The 22,251-nt window shown below is 37.0% G+C and overlaps 2 protein-coding genes across 7 annotated transcripts in view; one reads left to right on the forward strand and one right to left on the reverse strand.

Annotated features, from left to right (window-relative positions):
- CCZ1 (CCZ1 vacuolar protein trafficking and biogenesis associated) lies at window positions 1-16,755 on the forward strand. Its single transcript, XM_085301779.1, has 15 exons — window positions 1-226; window positions 825-922; window positions 1,035-1,128; window positions 1,226-1,300; window positions 2,233-2,280; window positions 2,909-2,992; window positions 5,297-5,472; window positions 7,039-7,120; window positions 8,953-9,014; window positions 9,986-10,097; window positions 10,674-10,707; window positions 11,045-11,162; window positions 13,865-14,023; window positions 15,140-15,267; window positions 16,450-16,755. Exons 1-15 carry the CDS (start codon window positions 119-121, stop codon window positions 16,503-16,505), a joined length of 1,434 nt encoding a protein of 477 aa, XP_085157905.1. The 5' UTR covers window positions 1-118; the 3' UTR covers window positions 16,506-16,755.
- The window catches only part of LOC146601623 (radial spoke head 10 homolog B-like), a 25,589-nt gene continuing 12,027 nt past the window's right edge, over window positions 8,690-22,251 (reverse strand). For 2 of the 6 annotated variants that reach the window (XM_085301766.1, XM_085301757.1), the window contains 4 exons: window positions 21,452-21,503; window positions 19,446-19,562; window positions 18,015-18,204; window positions 16,917-17,569 (listed from right to left, as the gene is read on the reverse strand). In XM_085301766.1, the coding sequence (XP_085157892.1) occupies window positions 17,368-17,569; window positions 18,015-18,204; window positions 19,446-19,562; window positions 21,452-21,503 (561 nt within the window). In that variant the 3' untranslated portion in view covers window positions 16,917-17,367. Of the gene's footprint in view, window positions 9,153-16,916; window positions 17,570-18,014; window positions 18,205-19,445; window positions 19,563-21,451; window positions 21,504-22,251 lie in introns of those variants that run through there. The other 4 variants (XM_085301730.1, XM_085301722.1, XM_085301739.1 and 1 more) reach the window with 4 other exon arrangements.

Raw genomic sequence — 22,251 nt, forward strand, 5'->3', positions numbered from 1 at the left:
GGGGAAGGCGGAAGCGGTGCGGGGGCCGGCGGCGGCGGCGGCGGCGGCGCAGGGCCCGGGCTGCTCCCCATGGTGTGCGGCGCCTGCCGGCCCCAAGCGCGCTCCCTTCAGGCCCAGGATGGCGGCGGCAGCGGCAGCGGGAGGAGCCGGCCAGGAGAAACAGCTCGCTCCGATCCTGCTCAGTTTCTTCATTTACAACCCCAAGCTGGGGCCCAAAGAGGGGGAGGTACCGGCGCCCCGCGCCCCGGGGGACGAGGCGGGGGGACGAGGCGGGGGGGAGGGAAGGGCCGCGGGCCCCGCTCCGCTTGCCCCGCTCCGCTTGCCGCAGGGGGCCCGGGCCGCAGCGTGGGCCTGCGGCGTTAGCGCTGCACCCGGCTGCCGGGGAGCGGGCTGGGGCCTCCTCTGCCCGCGGCCGGCCGCACCGCGGGGCCGCAGAAACAAGTGCCTTGTGCTTCGGGCTTGGCCGCGAGTTCAGAGTAAAGCGGAGCAATAACTGCGGCTCTTTTCAACAGTAGCTTGTAACGGTTCATAAAAACTCAAGAAGCTCTAGTCTATATTTTTAGATAATAGTATGTTGCATGGTTCGTGTGATAATCTGTTTCCAACAGAGTTTTTGCATAGCAGTACTGAAGTAAGTGTATTTATTATGTATATTTATTATATATTATGGGACAGAATGAAACCTTGGCAAGTTCACGGGTGATCCCCAGTTGGGGGAAGCTGTTGATATGCTGGAAGTCAGGCCTGCTATTCAGAGGGACCTCAGCAAACTGGGGAAATGAGCTAACGGAAACTTTTGTCTTGATTCTTATTTCAAATTCTAGGAAGAAAAGAAGATTCTCTTCTATCACCCAAATGAAGTAGAAAAGAATGAAAAAATTAGAAATGTGGGACTGTGTGAGGCTATAGTACAATTTACAAGGTATAAAGAATGATTGCATGGCTCATTAAATTAGCACTAACACTGTCTTCTAGAATTTCCCAATCATATCTATTTTCTTTGTGTGTGTGTATATTTACTGTTTTCTTTCTAGGACCTTTAGTCCAACAAAACCTGCAAAATCCCTACATACTCAGAAGAATAGACAGTTTTTCCATGAACCTGAAGAAAACTTCTGGATGGTCATGGTATTTATGCACGTGATATGCATATTTCTAAAACATGATTTCAGAATGTTCTCAATGCATTCTGCATTGTCTAATACCAGCTTGTTCCACTTTCTAGGTTGTACGGAATCCCATAATAGAAAAACATAAAGATGGAAAGCCAGTCTATGAATATCAGGAAGAAGAATTACTGGTAATACTAATCCCTTCTTTCCAGACTCACCTCTCCCCTTTCTTTTTTCTTTTTATTGGTTATATTGTATTTTAAAGAGTATCATCAGAAATAACCTTCAATTTGATTCTTCCTCAGCTGCTGCCAAACTGACTTAAAATAAATATAAATGGCTTCAARTGAGAAAAGGCCTGGGGCAAAGTATTTTGCAATAAAGCTTAAAGAAGAGAGTAAGATAGAGAATTATCCAGATAGCAGTTCAAGATGACCTAATAAACAGTACTGAAATACACTGCTGCAAGGGTTTTTACTTGGAACAGGGCAATAGAACTTTGGATCTCTTTGTTTAGTAAGGTTCTTGTAAGATTTTAACCTGATTTTGTTATGTTTAAGTACAGTATATATTCTTAGTTTCTTAAGAACACTAGTAATCTTTAATAATAATCTGGGAAGTGAAACAGTTTATAACTGTCAGGAGATTTCTTGTCCAAAGTACAGTATCATTATGTTTCTCTGTTTTCCCAAACAAACAATAAAACTGCCTTTTTTCTATCTGATTTAAGATCCCAGCCAAATAACAACTTGCTCCAGTGTCCCTCCTTTAGCCTTAGAACAGGCTGAAGAGGAAGCCATTCAACGAATATCAACTTCTTTCTGACCACAACACTTAGGGAACTGCGCTGTTTGTAACTGATATTTTGTGCATGAGTTGATAAAGTTTTTGGTGTTAAATGTAGGAAGAGGTGTGTGTGTTGGGGGGGGCTTTTGTTGAAATAATACTTCATAAGCATGAAGAAAGTCTTAGATGCTGACTGAAAATATTTATCTTTTTAGAGATTGATTTCTCTCAGTCTTGTGTGAGAACTTTTTGAAAACATGTATTATATGTAACTCAGTCAAAACACTTGAAATCTGCCTCTGCTTATATAAATGTGCTGCTCTCTTTTCTACAGGACAAGGTTTATAGTTCAGTCTTGCAGCAGTGCTACAGCATGTACAAGGTAGAGTTAATAAATAATAGAGGCTCCTTTTCTGGGGAGAAGAGAGAGCTTCACGGTAGCATTTGGATGTGCAGGCTCATCATTGCTTAGAGATGCTTGTCTCATTACTATTGTCTGTTCTTGTCCTGCAGCTAATAGTGGTGATAGAAGAGATAATGCTTTTGCAGTTGCCAGTGCTGGTTCATTAGCTCACTGTAACAATAAGACCCTTCTAATTTCTCTGAAGTCCAKATTTCTTCTTTCATGTGCTTTTAGAATAATAAGCATATGATTCTGATGGCATTATGCATTATCTATTGGAGAAACAATATTGGACAAAAGCCATCAATCTCCCTTTTTATAAAGCAAGAGCGTAAGATGGTTTTAGCAATGCAGGTTTAACTTCTCTAATGATAAAGAAGTTTTTTGCTGCTTTTTCTGTCTAATTCTGCTGCTACTGCCATGTGTATTTTGACTATGTAAGTCTGAGAGAGGCTTTCTCAATAAAGGCAAGGTAAATTTAGATCTATGCAGAGTTGAGTTACTGGGAAACAAACTATAGTGTAATCTAGTTGTATTCGTAGTTGAGTTACAAGAAATTAATGTAATTAATTATCCAGCTGACTAACTTTTCTCTTTTAACCATTAGCTTTTTAATGGCACATTCCTGAAAGCCATGGAAGATGGAGGTGTAAAAGTTCTAAAGGAGAGACTAGAGAAATTCTTTCATCGGGTAAGATCTCACTTTTTAGGTACATAGTGTGTGCTGCTGCTTTGGAAATAAAATGCAAACTCTTCTCTGAGTGTTTGCAGTGTGATTCTAAAACATACACAATGGAAAAGATGTAGCAGCAAGGCAAAAATTCTGATCGTTCATTTCTCAAATGAATGCCACCTGTTATCATGGCAGATTCTTTAAATGGCGTTGGACTAAAAATGTAGTCATTAGCTTGATGGAACAGCTTAGCCATTGGATATTTTTTCTKATGGAAACATGCTCATTCTTTGAAAATTCCTCTTTAACGTTTAATTGATCAGTGTGATAATACTCGGTACAGACATAYTTGAGTAACTTACAGAATCATAGAATCATTCAAGTTTGAAGGACCTTGAGAGGTCATGTAGTCCAACCTCCTGCTCAAAAATGATAATACAGGATAATCCAAACTAGGCTGCATAGGGCTTTGGCAGTTGAATGTTGAATATATCCAAGAATGAAGATTTCATGGCCTGTGTGCACAGATACTGAAGTTCCAGAATACTGTGAAGCGATGGATAACTGATTTTTAGGTCTTTTTATGTGTGGAATTAGTAGWTATGCGTGAGAAGTTTCAGAAAATATAACTCTATAATAACTTGTCTTCAATGGTTCAACTTCAATCTTGCAAAGCAACTTTTTTTTTTTTTTTTTAAGTAAAAAGATGGAAAGCAAAACCTATTTCTGAGCAAGAAGTCAACTGAATACTATTCATGCATCTTTTGCATAAAGTAACTGAGTAGTCACATGCAGAACTTCTGAGTTCTGCATGAAAAGTTCCTTCAAGCTAGCTTTGGGAGATGGCTAGCAAGTGCCTGTCTGCCTTCCTCTTTCTCCTTGGTACAAGCAGTTAATTCTCTAGTGTCAGAGATCTGTATGTTGATATCTCTGATCAGTGATAGAGTGTAGAAAGCATATATTGATGTTTAAAATTTTGTTCTCTAACAGCTTTTAAAAAATCACACTGACTTAATGTTGTTTCAGTATAAAGAAAAGTACGTTTAGTCTGATTTTCAGGACAGCCTTCTCCTGTGGTTTTTGTTAAAGCCACCATAGCCCTAGAATAAACCCTGTTAGTACAAGAAGTGCTTGTTTGGTTAGCTGATGTATACTTCTGTCTACACCAAATTCAAAAATAGAACATGACAAAAAGGGAAGTAATAGATTTTGATCTTTAAAACATTGCTTTTCTTTGAAGTTCCTACTGAAGATAAACCAGTAATCGCTATAGGTTTGTATAGCAGGAAGAAATCCAAGCAAAAATTGTTTTTCTTCTTCACGGGGGAATTAGAAGTGCTTAGAAAGTTTGGCTGTGCAAGCTGTTCAGTTATAACCTTATTGAGTGAATTTGCTGCATGCCGATGCTGGGCTTGGACTGCATTGAGCCTCTTGCAGGAAATGAGCCTTAAGTTATAAACCCTTTGTGACAACTGCTTGTCATATTGTCTCTCTAAGTATTCCAAATATGTAAGTGTGATTAAGGATGTTCCTATTCAGTTAGAATTGCATAGGCTCTAGCTATTTTAAACTAATAAAATTATTCTACAAAGCTGTATAGATGGATTTGATTGGTGCTGAAGGAATGAATGTACTTGCTTGGTTGAGTGCAAGTTTTAGCTTGGTATATAAAGAACTTTGTAATGAGTTAATTTAAGAAATAATTTGCTTTATTTATGCTGCCTTGTGTATGAAACAATTTTTTGTCAGCGTTTTTCTGCTAGTCTAGTATGATAATACTGTGCACAGGGCTAAGCACTGAGGTTCAAAAATGGGATACATGCTTTACTACTTGTTTTTTGGTAATCTGAAATGACTGTACAGCTGTCTCTAGAGGGAGCCATGTGATAAATCATCTTTCACAGAGCACACCATTTGTTAGTGCATCTAAAATCTCATGGTAGAGCTTAAAGTTTATGAAAAAGCAAAATATTAAGAAGGAATCTTTCTTCTGCAGATTGAAAGCTAATGGATGTATCTATCTGCTRATACTTTTATGGAGTTACTTATGAAATTAAATATTACTAAAAAAGGCTGTACTTATTCTCAAAAGATCTTGAGCTAGCCTTAAAAGCTGTTATCATTATGAATAACTAGTAGTAAGTTGCCATCTGGAATCACAGACAAACATCCTAGTGAAGGAGCACTTCATACATGCAGAACTAGAAGGGATACTTGGATTGTTAGTTTGGATTACAGGGGATTTGAGTCAAATCTGTCCTTTAAATCTACACATTGGAAGTTTTCTCAATTCCAAAAAAACAACTCTCTTTATTCTCTTAGTACTTGCAGACATTGCATTTACAGTCTTGTGACCTGCTGGATGTGTTTTGTGGAATCAGCTTCTTTCCATTGGATAAAATGACTTACTTGAAAATTCAGTCATTTATTAACAGGATGGAAGAAAGCCTGAAAATAGTCAAGTATACTGCATTTCTCTACAATGATCAGCTTATCTGGTAGGTGCTTCAATAACTTGTTTTCCATGTCTTTAACTCATCATCCTATAAATACATGCGGTAACAGCAAAGTTTTTGAAACAGTGAAAGGGTTGCATGAAAAGGGGAACCTAAGATTAGCACCCTGATCACTGTTTGTTTAAATATTGTTTCTATTTTTGAGAGAAGATATGTACCTAGAACTGAGATGACACTTACAATTAGTGTGTGKGGGGGAAATCCTTATTTCATTATTTTCTGCCTTTCCTTCTATACTCCTCCTTTTCCTCCCCCTCAACCAAAGATGCTGATTCATTTGAAATCATGTGTTCTAAACCCTCTATTGGGCAGTTTAAAAACATACTGCTCCCTTAAATGACCACATGCATAGTTTTTTAGTCTGTTACAGTGCAAGTGATCAGTGGCAAAATACTTGAAATCCAACTTTCTCTTTTTATATCAAAATGAAGCAGTGAAGCTTCTTGGCCAGAACATGTACATTACCAGAATTTATGTAACATGATTCAGTACGGATGTAGGTAATCAGGTTGACTATTCTAATTAACTGCTTTTTTAAAAAATAAAATTTTTGWTTGTTTTTAAACTAGGAAAGGTTGTGGCTTGAGCCTTGAAATTAGCAAAGCCTATTCTTATAGTTCTGTATTTTATGCTTCTCTTAAATCAATTAGTGTCTGCCTGCAATAATTCTAGCTTCCAGTTCTGCCAGATATTTATTGAACATAGATGTGAGTCTTGCTCTTAATGAACTACTGAAGATGGCAGTTTTCTATAAAGTTTGTGAAAATTCTGAGCTATCAGTGCTACTCTTAAATTAGGTAGAAACATGGCAAGTGGATCCAAAAGTTATTGAAGAAGGAACAGCAGGCTGACAGACAGGGAGGCATATTGTATAACCCTGGCTTCCATAGGAAACCAGTCAAAAGAATTCATTTATAAATCTATATTTGGTTTTGCAGGGACAACTAAAAGCAATAAGCATTGGATTTACTAAAAGTTATTCTTTAATATCTCCTAGCTCCCTCTGTGGAAAACATTGACAGACTTTGCATTTTTGACAAAGAAGAATATTTAAATTTGCAAAATCAGTAGCAACTCTTCAGCTGTTTTAGACTTTTAGGGTATATACTGACATGGCACAACTGCTTATGGCATACTATTTGACTTGTAGCTGGACAACATTATCTTATTCAAAGGCTTTTAGGGATCATAAAAGAATTGCAGCATGTCTCAGATGAGAAACCTTGTTTATTTTGTGGAAAATTTGTTTAAAAAAATCTTTTTACTCTGTGCTTGCACTCTAACTGTGACATCAAATATAGATTAATAGCAGGAAATATGACTTTTGTATTTTACAGCTACTTAAGATATGTCTTGAATTTAGCAAAGGAACTAGCTTTCTATTAAAAATGAATATTCTGTGACCAGATGTACTGAGACACTGAAGGATTGCCACAATAGTCTGGTGTGGTGTGCTCTATTGCCTGGATTGTGGCTAGGGGGAAACAGGTGATGTGAGAACTGTAGCACAAACATCATGTGCGTTTCTAATGCTCCCTGATGTTCTAGGAGCGGACTGGAACAAGATGACATGAGAATTCTGTACAAGTATCTCACAACATCTCTGTTTCCAAGACACATGGAGCCTGAGGTATGATGGGCTTTTTGTTTTGTTTTTTTCAGTCTTGTAACACTTAGCTCTAAAATATCAAAAAATGGTATCTCTTTTTTCCTCTTCCTTTAAACTTCAGTTCTGGAGTGCGAAATTTGCTGCTTTTGGAGCACTTAGCTACAAGTATTACCAAGTTTAGTTATCATTTAGAGGGTGACTTTTTCTAGTAATTTGAGTATGGGATGGTGATGGGGACTTTACTGATTGTAACATTGTTACATATAGTAACAATGGAGACCTTGTGGAAAAAAAAAATTCAGTGAATGTTACATATTGACTTAACTTTCACCTTCAAAAAAAAAAAAAAAAAAAAACCTACAAACTGTTCAATGCTGAGTTGTGTAGAGAACTGAATCCTTTATTACTAGTGGAAAATAGGACTGAAATAAGCTGTGTCTAGCTGCCTTCTCATACACTTCTGTCATTGTGAGAAAACAGCGTTTTTATGAAAGTATTATTTAAATTTTAAATAATTAAAGATACGCATTTGAGCCTACTRAAGATGGGTATGATGTTACTGTTTGAAGCCGTGTAAGACTTTAAACATGTGACTTACTAAATTGTCTGTTGTTGTTCTGGTTAGTGAAGCAAGCATCAAATATACTATTTTTGATACACATCTTAGGAATTCTTTACACTGCACAAATACCTAGTAATTGACTTCAGAGCCTCTGTCCAGCAGCTCAGTGTTTGATGAAGAGAGGTTTCACACTGCCTGAAGTGAATTTCAAAAATCATGAAACATTATTGACAGGAACTTCTCTCCTGTAATTGAATCAAGTAAGCATCTACAGGTATTTTTAGTGAGCCTTTCAGAGAAGCGCCATTCTACTTAGTGTGTGTGTTGCAGCCATCCAAGCCTGGCATGTGAAGGTGAAGCTGGGAAAGCCTGTTGTTCCCTGAGCTCCAAAAGTCTATACATGTAGCTATTTAATTAGCTGTTACATGATGTTCACAGTTGAAGAAGGAATCTTATGTTTGACTTGAATTTTTATGCCTCAGAATATAAGCTTCAGTGCTAAGAACAAAAAAGAATCATTCCAACAGATGACTGTGGTAATGTATTTTACATTTGCAGTGCTGTCAGTTTGAGTTGATTCTCACTGTAAACACAATTAAGAACAGGAGAGAGTACTGTGGGATAACTGATGACTAAAAAGATCATATAAACACATACTTAATAATTTCAGTGAGCTTTTTGTGAGCCTAAGTAGCTAGCTGGTTAGATGATGCATTCAGTAAGTAATTGAAGGTAGCCTTGTAAGCAGTGTTGCATAGCCTCGTAACTTGAAACACAYGTGCTTCTGCTCTTAAACACGATCTTGGTGAGTGCTCAGACATTGTTCTTTGTGTTACTACTACAGGATTTGAGCATAGCAGACACAATGAATGCAGCTGTCTTGCCCACATGTCACTTTGAAGAACTCAAATGCATCAGTTTCACACTTGTGTAGTGAAGATACTTCTGTATTTCACAGTCCTGACAGTACTCACTACTGCAAATGAATTACTTCAGCTAAACGCAAAATACACAAGGAGAGCCATAAGACCAAAGGGAGTTATTTATCCAGAAAAAGCTCCACAGGCTAAGTTATTAAATTAGTAAACACAAAATCACAATGCCCAGTTCCTTCTGTATCTTGTACACTTTAGCCTTCCTTGTTTATGTTACACAAACAGTGTATATACTTTGATGAATGGTATTTTCTGCAATTGGCTTGCTTGGATATAATTTATAGACAGTCCACAAAAAATAATAGAAAAATACCTCTAAGCAGTTTTCTTTCTGTGCTTGTTCTTTCTTGTTTCAGTTAGCAGGAAGAGATTCTCCAATACGTGCTGAAATGCCAGGAAATCTGCAACACTACGGAAGGTAGCTCTTAGTAACTGCCATCATCTRTTACTGCTTCCCTTAATGGGAAAATGTTTGAGAGGAGTGAATTTACTCTGGGTCCATGTTCCMCACACAGTCCTTCCACAAGGTTGCACAAGGCAGTGCGGAACTTGTTCCCTGGGAAAGAGAGAAGAAGCTTCATTAAAGTTACTGCATGTTTATTTTTYTTCACTGCTATTCTTAATGTACTGCATGAAAAATTTCAGCACTGTTTAAGTCTCTTCCTTTTAGTCAGACACTTCAGACAGAGGGGCAAAACAATATATTTAGTGATGCCGCCCTCCTCCTCCCCCTGCAGTATGTCCTCAGTGTATGAGAGGGGGAGGATTCTGCACTTAGCAGTTGGGCAACATTATTTTGARTAAGTGATGGTTCTCGATGTCTTTCTCTAGTCATTCTAATTCCCCTTGCCTGACCTACTGTATTCTGTTGGGATGGGGATACTGGTATAGGCTTCTCTACTTCTTACTCCCAAAGTGCATGTGCTTGTAGCACACTACCARTTTGAAGATACAGATAAAAACTGATCTGAAGATACAGTTGGGAAGTAAAAGAAGAATGCTTTTCCAGTAGCATGAAAAGGGTTTTCAAAGAAAGTCACATCTCAAATGTTGAAGGGGTTTTGTTGCTGTTCCCATACTGATCTGCGCAGTTTATTTTCTTAGTATTATTTTCGCGTGGGCTTTCTGATCCTGTTCCTGTAACTGTTCCTGTAACTGTTTGGAGCGTATCTAATACTATTACATAAATAATACTTTGAAAAATGTATGAGTACTGAGAGAGATAATACACAAAGAGGAAGAGAAGGGCTGTCTGCCTGTCTGAATAGCTGAAAACCCATTGCCTTTATTCATGCATGCAAGTAACTGCTAGTTTCAAGAACATCTGTTAAATAGGAAAAACTGAAGTATAAGAATTAATTGCRTCCAACCTATTGAATTGTTTTCTAGGTTTCTTACTGGGCCTTTAAATCTTAATGATCCAGAAGCAAAGTGCCGATTCCCCAAAATATTTGTTAACACTGATGACACTTACGAAGAGCTTCATTTAATTGTTTATAAGGTATTACATTTTTCTCTGATTATTCCTTAGTATTAGGAATGTCTGTACCATGAAGACGACCGTGCTGTGAATTACTTATGAATTGCATAAAAAGATGCATCAATAGGACCAAATGAGAGCAAAGAGAAGGAAAACTGGAGTTTCTAGCAAGCAGCTTTTAAAACCCAAATCCTCTTCTCCCTGCTCCTGGACCCTCTTCAAAGCAAGCAGTTGTTTTATAAAGTACCAGCCTTCAGTTTCTTTAAGTGGTTTCACACCTGGCTTTGTATTGCACTAATCAATGAAACTAAGAATCAGTTTTTTAAAATGAAATGCAAATTTTGTGCATATGCATGTTCTGCATTTTTAGCAAATTTAATCTTTCTCCTACAAATTAAAATCTTTAACTAGGCTTATAATCTTAACTGTCCTGTATTGTGCAGGATTGCAAAGAGATTTTTCTATTGAATTACTCTAAACAAGATTTTGAACTTAACTGGTTTGTCTGTGTGTGACTTCATGGAAGTATCGTTATGTATTTAGGTAGTTGAGGTAACGTGTTATAAATGGTTTTTTGCTTTAACTTTTCTGTTGCAGGCCATGAGTGCAGCTGTCTGCTTTATGATTGATGGTAAGTACCTGTTAGTATCACTTTTTGGGGGAGCTAATACAAAATGCTGTTAATTACAACGTATTTTACTCTTGAAAATACTCAGGTTTATCTCTTATTTAAGCCTGTTCTTCTTAAATGCTTTTATAAGCCTTTTTATTCTGCTCCAGTGGTATAAACATGCTAAAATGACTACCTTCCCGACAACCTTCGGGATGATTTGCAAACTGTGTGGCTATAATTGAGGGAAAAATTTGTCCCAGGACTCTCACTGATGGTTAAAGAAAGCAGCTACAAAAAATTTAACTTTTAGAGAAGAATCTCATCTCATCTCTTCTCTTCTTTAACTGCAATGTAGCTTCAATTCCACCTACACTGGAGTTCTGCCGTAAACTGGACAGCATCGTTGGGCCTCAGCTCACCGTGTTAGCATCAGACATATGTGAACAATACAACATCAACAAGAGAATATCAGGGTTTGTACTGCACTTATTTTCCTATTGAAGTCCTTTATCAAGAGGCTAAAAATTAGTTTTAACAATCTGCTTAAATAATGGTAACATGAGCCCAAACATTGAAAGTATTGAGTTAACTGTGCACCTTAAAGGATGTTAATCTACCTTTCTCTACCTTAAGCATTTATAAAGTGCCTGTTGTTGCATATTCAGGTCTCCCTGAAGTAACAATGTAGATATTGTTAATTTATAAATGAATGTTGTTGTGTACTCRGATACAGCAGGTGGAACTTCTGGGTTTTGTTGCTTTCATATGTGAGCTGAAACTAGCTGATCCTTGGAAATCATCAGTTATGCAGATTATTGCACTTGCACAAATAGTTTCATGCTGGCAAAAATGCAGTAGCTGAAATGGTAGTCTTCTGGGGGCAGGGGAGTGCCCTATGTTGAAGGACAGTATATTATAAAATCTTATGCTTTCAGCTTTTCTGAAAGAAAAACAGAATCTCATAATGTTTCCAAATAGCCTTGGGGCAACTAGTACGTTTGAGTCTTAAAAACATCAGCTTTGTGCTTATCTCCATTCTCTTGCTGATTTCCCTTGACTTCTGTTTTCCAAGACTGCTGTCTTCTGTAATGTGAAAAATAACTGAAAACTTTACTTTTCACTTAAAGTAGAGCTTGATAAYTCTAAATATTGCATTAGACTCAAGTACTCACAGCATGGACAGCTCTTAGCTCTGTTACAAATTCACACTACATGTCTGTCAGACAACCTGGGCATAAGCCTTCCCAGGTAAGTCCTTGACTGAGACAAGGAAATGAAAATCTAGCTTGACCTTTCAGAAGCTTTTTTTTTTTTTTTTTTTTTGTAGTATGCTGTACTTGTGTATCAGGATGTATGGGCTGCTCGTGGTAGTAGTTCTTTTGAAACGAGTTAAGATGTAGCCTACAATCAGATGAGCAGGCTTTGATTTAACCTAGCTTCTCCTGGGGAAAGACCCAAAAAGGTCCAGTGTGGTCTAGTGTATGCAAGTTACTTCAGGGTAACTTTGTTGGGCAAAGAGTGTAGCTTCAATAGGACTAAAACTCTAGTCTTTGCTTGTTGAGTTATTCCCTTGGACCCAGATTCTTGTCATTTCCTTTCTCTTATTGCTTCCTAGCTCTGAATCCTGGGATGGAGATGGAAAGAGTCCCCAGTTTTCTCATCTGCCTGGTCTTACTTTATTTCATAGTTCCCTACGTATTCTAGGAGGTGGGGTCAGTGGGATCTGGCTTTTCTTTCTTCCTACAGGTTCAACTCCTATCCCCTATTCTTCTCCCAACTGTCCACATCCGCATTAAATAACATTCATGTCATATGCCTGGCTTATGTCCAACCTGACATATATCCCAGGTTTTACTGGGATGCTGAAGTTCATTTCTGTGTGTGTATCTATGTTACAAAGAAAGTGGAGTTCTACACACTGTAACAAATTTCGTCAAGTAATTTGATATGGGGACTTTCCCGAGTAGATTAGGTGATAGCTACAATACAAGCTTTACAGTCGAGTACTTTTGTCCAAAATTACTGCTTCCTGAAGCACTGTTATGTATGATGGGCGAGGAAAAAAAYTTGAATTTTTTTAGTTGTTACTTTAGTCCTGTTAAATATAATGTCAAGTGAAAAAGGACGTTAATGTTTTGGAAAATTTACTTCACTTAGAACTATAGTAGAATCTCCATTTTAAAAAAAAAACTTATTTTATGGATGTTAGTTGGGGGAACAGGAGTTGCATATGACAACAAAAGAGGAATTAAGCTAAAGATACTGACGTTAGCTTGTACTGATTTCAGCTGTAGCACCCCAAATCGGCAAAATTGTTGGGTTAGAGTAGGATACACTTGAAATTGTGTCAATCTACTAAATCATTAAACTTGCTTTTTATGTCACCCAGGACTTGGTAAGACTGGCTTTAGCTGCTTTAACTCTTTTAAAGTTTAATGCTATGGTGTCCTGAAAACATGATACAGTTTCTTGACACTAATGCATTTGGGTGACAGAGAGCAAGGGTATCTAGTTGTTTGCTAAGGTGAGTGGTGTCATCGCAGTATCTCCCTTGTTCTAAATAATACATAGCCTGAAGTACCAAATGCTATAGCCAGTTCTTGCCAATCTGCATTTTCTGTGGCTTCAACCAACATTACAGCTGTAAGTGAAAGATTTTATATTACCTTAACAAAAGAGAAAGTAGAGGAGGAACAAGGCAGAGGTTTGGAAAAATTCTCATATTTGGCCCACAAAAATGATGGGGGAAAATCTTATCAGMTAGGTCAAGGAAGAGTTCTTTGTCTAGAATGTAAAAAAGATGTGACTGGAAGATTCCTCACTGATCACATTAAAGACTCACCACCTATTCAAACCAGAATTGGACGGACTGATAGGGGAAGGCAGCAAGAAAACAAAATGGTGGCAGAGACAAAATGTCTAATTAGAAAGATAGGAACAAACTACTGCTGAGATGTGAGACAAGACCCTTAGATTCCCCTCTTCTTTTTTATTTACTAGGAGGGTAAGCAACAGAAAGGGGAAAAAATGGTTTGTTTGGAGGCTTGCTTTTTTTATTATTAAAATAAAGTCTGATCATGACACAAGTCTTAGGGCACTTGGTCTCTTCCACGTGAAGGTAACTTTAGGATGTCTGAGGTTTGCARGTCACTTTTTTTTCTTTGAATCTTTCTAGGGCTGAGAAAGAGCCTCAGTTTAAGTTTATCTATTTCAATCACATGAACTTGGCAGAGAAGAGTACAATTCACATGAGGAAGACACCCAGTGTATCACTTGCATCTGTCCACCCTGACCTCATGAAGATTCTCGGTGACATCAACAGTGACTTCTCCAGGTAATGCTTAACTATTAAATAGTCTGTAACTCCATCTGTCAATAACTTTTTTTTTCAAATGACCAAAGTCTTTCATGTCTTATTTGTTTGCCGAAAGCTGTTTGCAACCTATAAGACAAATTGTATATGCAGGCCATATTTAGTCTTTTTTCTTGCTTACAAGAGGAGTCTGTTCTATGTAACCAAAACCTTTTCATGTCCTTTTTTAAAAAGAAATACTGGGCTAGGACCTTGATAGCCATGGAAATATTTTATCTATTTGAACTTTCAGAGTTAAGCATAATAAACTTAGAAGGGACGTGAAGCCTAGGGCTGTTGCACTTAAGTCATTGTCTTACCTCGGAATAAGTAAAGTAGCAGACAGGAAAACCTGCTTCTGCCTATGATGGGATTATAATACTCGCCTCTGAAATACCTGGCTGCTTTCTGAGATTGGACAATACTTGAAACAGTAACCTTGCCATTACCTTCTCAATCAGCAGTTCTGTAGTAACTGGAGGCCTGTAAATGGTATCCTGCTATCTATTTCAAGATGAAGGAGACCCTCTGTTGCTACGGAAGTTCTTAAAGAACAGRAAAACAAGAAAATGCTGCATGATTGTAGTGCCATACCTGTAACTAGTGACCAGTGCTTTGTCTTGCTCTTTATAATGATAAAATTTGAACTTCTCAAAAAAAAAAAAAAGTTATAAAAATACTGAGTTAGTGACAGCCTTATATAAGAGACCAAGTTGTTCAGCATGATTTAGTTCTAAGTTTAACAATTAGATAGGTGAGAGTTTAGTATCTTCATACCCTCTGCAGTTTCCGTTACTTGGTCATTGTGTAGCAAAAGATAACACTGTGAAATAGTACCTATTCTCCATAGAGTTAAGGAGGTTTTCTTCAGAGCACTGGAGTGTTTGGCTGATGGACAAATTAAAAACTTACTCATCTGGTGATATGATGCTTTCAACTAGATTATGAAGTCTTCATCCTGCTGTTCTTGACGTTAGGCCATCGGTTCACTTTTGGATTATTCATAACCATTAGGAGAACTTACATTTGTTAAAGACCAACTTGCTGCCATCTTCTTGAGATACTGTTCTTAACACATGCTTCTGAAACTCTTTTCAGAGCTGACGAAGATGAGGAAATTATTGTGAAGGCAATGAATGATTACTGGGTAGYTGGGAAAAAGTCTGACCAGCGAGAACTGTATGTCATTTTGAATCAAAAAAATGCGAATTTGATTGAAGTTAATGGTAAGGATTGTCCTTTATTATCCTTTAAATACTACTAAAATATACGTCCCTGGAGAAGTAATAAGATCCATCTCATGAGAAATTTAGAGACGGATTGATCTATAACAGACCAGCTAAGTTTGCATAAGGTTTTAGTCCATCTTCTAGCTGCTATGAAAGAACAACATAAATATTTAGCGGAGATTCTTAATTATTAATCAGCTATTCTTCCTCCTTGAAATAATAGAGGAGTGCTCTATGAGTTTTGTTTAGGAGTAATTAATGAAGTGTATTACAGGTGAGAGGTGAGTATATTTACATCTGACTTAGGTGGGGTTTTTTTGTTTTTTGTTTAAGTCAGTGATCCATGGGTGGGTTATTTGTACATAATGTCTTTTTCCTGCTAGTGATCCTCATTCCGTTATTGTGGAATTACTAATGTTGTTTTTAAGACTAATTGATTCTGACTAAAAGTGYAAATGAACATTTAAGATGTAAAAGCTTTTAAATAGACTGATTTTAAAGAAAAATTACAGTTTAGGTATTATGTTACTTGCAGTAATGGCAAGGGGTTAGTGTTTTAACAGAAGCCAATGCTCTCACTTGGAAGATGGGAAAAGTTTATTAATATTAAGAAAGCCTACTAAACTAAATTTTGGAAATAGGGTCTGGTGAAGTGCCTTTTTTAATGACTGCTAATTGTCTTTCAGGATCAAAATTGCTGTATAGAAATACTAAATGAGTATTTCTGTGTCCGATAGACTTAGAAGTACTTCTAACCCTGAAATATTGCCAGCTAAGTAGCACAACACAACTTCTGGTGACCGATTTTTACAGGCTACAGTAATCCCTCCAATATTTCCCTCGCCTGAAGCAGTAAAATTGTACCCTMTTGTGTGGAAGCTAGCTCTTCTGCTGTCGCAGTGTAAAGGTTTAACAAGATAAATGGCGCAGCAGCAAACTGAAGTCACCAGTTATGCTTCAGCCACTTAAAATACAACTCACATTTCAGACAGTCTGAAACTTCAGACTTAAATTCTCTTACTGAAAACTATGAAATGGATAGGTCTATTTCTACCCTAAACTCTATAGAGTTTTTTTTTTCTTCTTTTTGAATTGAACTATATTCTCTGTGATGATCCCAAGAGTTTTTCTTACATGGGCTCTTGTAAAATAACATTTTTGGTTTTGTTCTTTTAACAGAAGAAGTGAAGAAACTTTGTGCAACACAGTTTAATAATATTTTCTTCTTGGATTGATCTGCAAAGGGCTGATTTATCAAAGATGTCAACATAAGACYCTTGTTCAACATGAAAAGTTATTAGTCATATTATTGACTGGAATAATGACAATAGTAAAGCAATACTTGCTTTGTAAGAATCAAATTTCTACTAAAATCTGTAAACTGATCGTAAAATTTTTAGATTTTAAAAATGTTTATCTGCAAGCTAATTAAAACCAGTCTGACTTCATCTGTACCATTCCATTCTGATATTGTTATGTGAATATTTTACTGGAAAATAAAATTAATAATTGTTAAACTTTTAAGTGCATTTTTTGTTTCCCTGTGACTTCTTAGTAATTTTTTACCATGTGAAACTACAAGAGACTTTTGACCTATGTTTAACACTAGATCTCATATGTTCTCGCTTCATCTATTCTTAGGTCTTGCTTCAACTTATTTTGGTTTTTTGTTGTCAAATACTTGCATAAAATTAATCACCAGCTGAAATTACTAGACCACAAAGAATATTTATGCAGTATTTCAATTATATAGACCATATTTTAAGCAGAAACTATTTACAAGGGAAATACAGAAGTGATATCCCATCTCATAGCTGTATCACTGTGACACTGATGGCATTTTTAGCAAATAGAGTCAATACTCACTTCTGGAATAGCCTTGTTTATTTATGTAAGGGGTAATACTCATGTGTTGCTCATTATTCAAGGCCATTGGTGTAAGAGCAGATCGCTGGCCATGAAGTTCTTTCAGCCAGAAACTGGCAAATCTTATGCAAATAGCTTTTATAGCACTTGCGTTTCAGATGTTACTGGAAGTGTTTTTTCCTTCAAAAAGCACTTACATACTTGAAGCTTCAGTAGTCCTTATTAGAAGATTTACTTTTTCTTTTTCTTTGTCCCTGCAGCCACCTTGGTACCACCTGGCTGTGGTACAATGGGTGCCTCTTCCTTTGGAGGAGTTACTAACTGTGCAACAGACTCTGACTCCTGAACTGCTGCGCTCTTGAGCTCAGATGATGCTTTTTCTGCTGCACCTTCTTGTCTTTTTGCCTCTTCTGCTCCTCTTCGAGCAACAAGTCTAAGCAAACAAAGCTTAAATTTACTAAGTCTCCCATACTTCAGTACATACAAAGATTTACGCTGGCTAAGCTAGTATACGCTTGTATTTGTAGTATGACTAGGATGAAATATTTTAGAGAATCAGAGTCCTTCTAGTTACCACTTTAAGTCTGACCTGGACTATGCAAAAATAACTTCAGCTGAACTTGCTTCATACAGAGCAGGACTCAAGATCACCCTGTAGCCTGAAGGCTTCCTCCTGTGTTCATTATCCCTTATGACAAATGCAGATAAATTATTTTCTTCTTGTTTTATAAGCAGTCACACATTAATTACCTTCTGGATACTGCTTATTATCTCTGGATGATTTGTGTCAGTTACGGTATGCTATACTACTTTCATTAAGGCAGATTACACAAATTTGTGTATAATTAGAAAAGCCATCCCTAAGATAAAATACTCACTTTGCCAGCTCCTCATCCTTCAGTTTCCTCAGCTCAGCTATTTCAGCATCCCGAGTTTGATTTTCTTTTATTTTTTCCTTCAGCACTTGTTCATGCTGGTAGGCAGGAAAGAACTTACTCATAAAAAAGACTTGCACCTGACACAGCTGTAGATGGAGTTCCTGATTTTGTTCATTTTTGTCTAGTTTTCCTGTAACATGTAAATTACACAGTTTTTATTTAACAAGATATCTCTATTTCAAACTCTTCTTGGGCTACAATACTTTAAGATATGATGCTCTGGAATGGAAAAGTCTGGCTGTACTGGTTATGATGTTCTCAGTCTCTCCACATTTGTGGGTGATGCACACTTACTTGCTTTTGTGTGGTACAGAATATGCCAAATGTGAGAAACTTTTAAATAATGTGCATAAAAGGGAAAGGCCTTTTTGTGGTTCTTCAGAGCTACTGGTCTCTGGGTATGGCACCAGAAGAACATAAACCTTCCCCTTTAATCTTATCATAAATATCTTAATTTCATAGTAATCTGATGCCAGTTCAGCATCTATAACTCCTGTACATGGGAGAAGTGAGGGAAGAACATAACTACACAAAACAACCTAACTGCATGCAAGCATATGTGATTTCCAAAAAATGATTGCATGAAACATTTCCTGTAGCTAATCTGCTGGGGCCCATCTGTTGGTTCTTTAAGAGACAATGATGTTTTCTGATCTGTAACTTCTCAGTCATCAGATTCCTGTGAGAGAGCTGATGATTGCACAAAGAACACATTGTCTACTTATGTTCTTGGACTGGGATTCTTTATGTGTAGAAATGTTAACAAGCACAGAGYATTAAGAGATGAGATTGGCCAATCACCCAGAAGGGAAGTGACTGTATACAAAGTAACATTTTCACTATTCTCACCTAACCTCTGCATATGAAAACACTCTTCCTGATTTCTCTTCTGCGTGAATGCAGACCTGTCGTAAGGTAAAACATTCTGTCTCAGCTAATAGAGACAGATCACTCCTGAATATACCATTAATAACAATTCTTATCCTAAGTAAAAGAAGCAAGGGATAGTAGTAGTATCTTTTATTTAGCCAAGAGATACAGGGGGGAGGAAGGGAAAGAGGAAAAACAGGCTTGTAGATTCATCTTTCCATAGAGTAAATAACAATTAAAGTTTATAGATGCTCTACAAATAGAAAGTGGCATTTTAAAACTGTAGAAACTTCAAAAGAAAAAGTACTAAAACTTCTCATTTAATTGGTTTTTAAGTTTCATTTCCTTAAAAAAACCTCCTCTAGAATTAATGTTCACTTACTGCCCTCTTGTGACAACCTGAGATCTGCATGCATGATTAAAATTTCAGTTCAAGAGTTACAAATCAAGAGCTACAAATCTTTTATTATTATTATTATTTTATTTATAGTACTGCTTTACCTGCCAATTCTTTTCCTGGGCAGAAACGCCGTCCTTTTTCTGAATCCCTGCTGAACAATGACTGAGTATCTTTGACATCTGCATGTGCTGCATGGGGCAAGAGTGAAGTATCTGATACTGCAAAAAAAAGAAAATTACAATGGCTTTATCTGCAGTTCTGCACATTAAACATCAGTGTTGGTCCTCAGTATAAAAAAATACAAATCATCATGATGTATTAGGTAGACCTGTGGCTGAAATTGTTTTTAATGAAGAAACACTGCTCAGTTCAACTTCCTGTTTCTATCCCCAAATGAGTGCAACAGAGCAGGAAGAATTTATTTTGAAAAAGCCTTTGAGTTATTTTTAAGAAGGTGTTACAGCCTGTCACTAGAAATGAGCTTACTGATGCAATTTATGAGCACAAATATTCTGCCTCATGATATACACTATGGAATGGTACACAAAGCATCTGTGCAATTRTAACTAGGATGATATGGGAGGGACATTTAACTGTCATATAAGAAAACTGGGAAARTTTCCGAAGGTGTTATTGCAAAAGACACAGCAAATACATCTGTGTTTATTAGTTATATTAGTATGATCAGACAGTGATGTAAACTTGGAAATAATATGCATCCATTTTTCATTAAGTATCATCTGCATATTTTTGCTCCAAAAACTTCTTCAAAAAGCTCCATGCAGACCAAAAACATTCAGCCTGAAATTGTTTAAATGTATACCTATCACTGTAGTTATGAGAAAATAAATAAAAATACTAATTATGCATATTAAAATCCAGACTCRTTCTCAGTTCATATGTTCTATCACCCCTTCCAATAACTCTACAAGGCTTGTTAGCTTCAGGGTAGAATTGCGTAACATGGCTGAGTTGCTTCTGCTGCTGGACCAGGTTTGATGAATTTGTGCTATGTACCATCTTCTGACTCTCCTCCTTCAAACTAACATCTTCACTACGTACAACCAACCTTTAAATACACTCACTGGTTAATACAATAGTATTCATGTGAACACTAATTATTACTGCAAGATTCTAGCATTTTTATTCCTTATAAACATTRATGATGTGATTATCTGTACAAGTGTGATTTCATGGATTGGTTCTGAATATTACAGGTAACTTTTTGAGAGATGTGAGAGAAGAGGAGCTCGTAAGTGCAGCCASCTGACAGTGAATGCAATTTGTTGCTATTTTATATATTAACAGTACCACTACCTGCCCATTTTCTTGATATCTAGCAATGGACTAGAAGGAACATTAAGTTTGCCAGTAACAGAAGTAGAAAAATGCGGGAAACAGACTGAGGCAGTTGGGCAACATGTCAGTACAGAAATAAAGCCCTTCCGCTGCCTGGAGGAGTGACATAGTGAAGAGCATGAATTTTAGTGTTGCAAGTCATAGCAAGCAAACTGCAGAGGGGAATTTCCCTGTAAAACCTAAGAATTCCTTTGAATAGTCTCACCACACTACACCTTGCAGTCAACAGCATTTGCTCAGCTCCAGCTAAGCCAGCACACGGCCATTGCTCCTAATAACCCATCATGACCCTTCCTCTCATCTGCTCAGGTTTCCTCCTCTGCCCACTTGCCCAGAGCAGAAACACAGAATCCAAAGATGCTGTCTAGAAGATGAAAGCAGAGTGATGGAGAGTCAGCTTATACAAGACAAACACATCGAATCAACATCTGAGGCAAGAAGAGCTAATAACAAGAATAACCTGTGAGTGTTCAAATAATTAAGTTCTAGACCTAAAAAATTAATAAAAAACACTCATATTCAAATAGATGATCTCAACAGGGAGGAACAATTCTGAAATCCTCACAGCACATGAATGTAAAGAGTTAAGCCTTGCCATAACTGCAAGACTGAATGCTGCTTCCCCCTGTACATGTACAACTGTTCCAGTGATCATCTATCTTTTTAATTATCTTTAAAGTTGTAGCAAGAGTGAGTCTCCTCTAGCACCACTGATTATAAATGCTACAGAATGAACTCCAATACTCACCCATATGAAATTCTTGAAAAGACAGCCCTCTGTCTTCACAGGGTCTCAGTGACTGGCAAGAAGTTTTGAATTCAGTTATTAAATGCCTGGGCTTATGTTCAAATTAAAAACTGAAATCACACTTCAAATTAAAAACTGAAATCACACTGTCCATTTAAGCCACGCAAATTTCTATCCACAAAACATTCTAGAATAGTAACAGCCACTACACTGACAAGAAGCTGCCAAGAAAGTACATTCTGCAATTATAGCTATTTCAAAATATTTAATTTACAATAGTGTTTCAGTTTCAAAAATTGTGCACTTTCTCTCTGACATCAGCCAGCAAAGTAGGATATCCTATTTCAGACAAAGTATAAAGAAATAAAAGCTCCTGYTCTTAGACATGTCCCTCTGTTCTTATGTGTTCCTCTGCTTGACACTAAGTCCTCTATGCCTGAGGAAACAATAATAGATTTCTCTTCCTGAATATAGGAATATACTCCAGGAATTATATCCAGAGAAAAGGAGAGCAGCACTCAATAGTTTATCTGAGAATAAAGCTTTGAAAAGTTTTCTACTTTCTTCCCAAGCATTTTCTGCAGCCTGATGATATCATTCTTTTTTGGTAAGTGATAGCAAGTCCCTTAATAACTCAGGTCAAACACAATTCTATTTTGTAAATACCAGTGTATTTTCTAAATATCAAAAATTTATAAATTCTGTTTGATTTCTGTGATTCCAAGATAAAATAGTAATCTTATCCTTATTATCTTACCCTGGAATCACAGATAAAATAGGACATTTTTGCTCTTGGACTA

This window comes from Rhea americana, unplaced genomic scaffold (assembly GCF_003343005.1).
Source record: "Rhea americana isolate MKP2758 unplaced genomic scaffold, rheAme1 scaffold_10, whole genome shotgun sequence".
NCBI lineage: Eukaryota > Metazoa > Chordata > Aves > Rheiformes > Rheidae > Rhea > Rhea americana.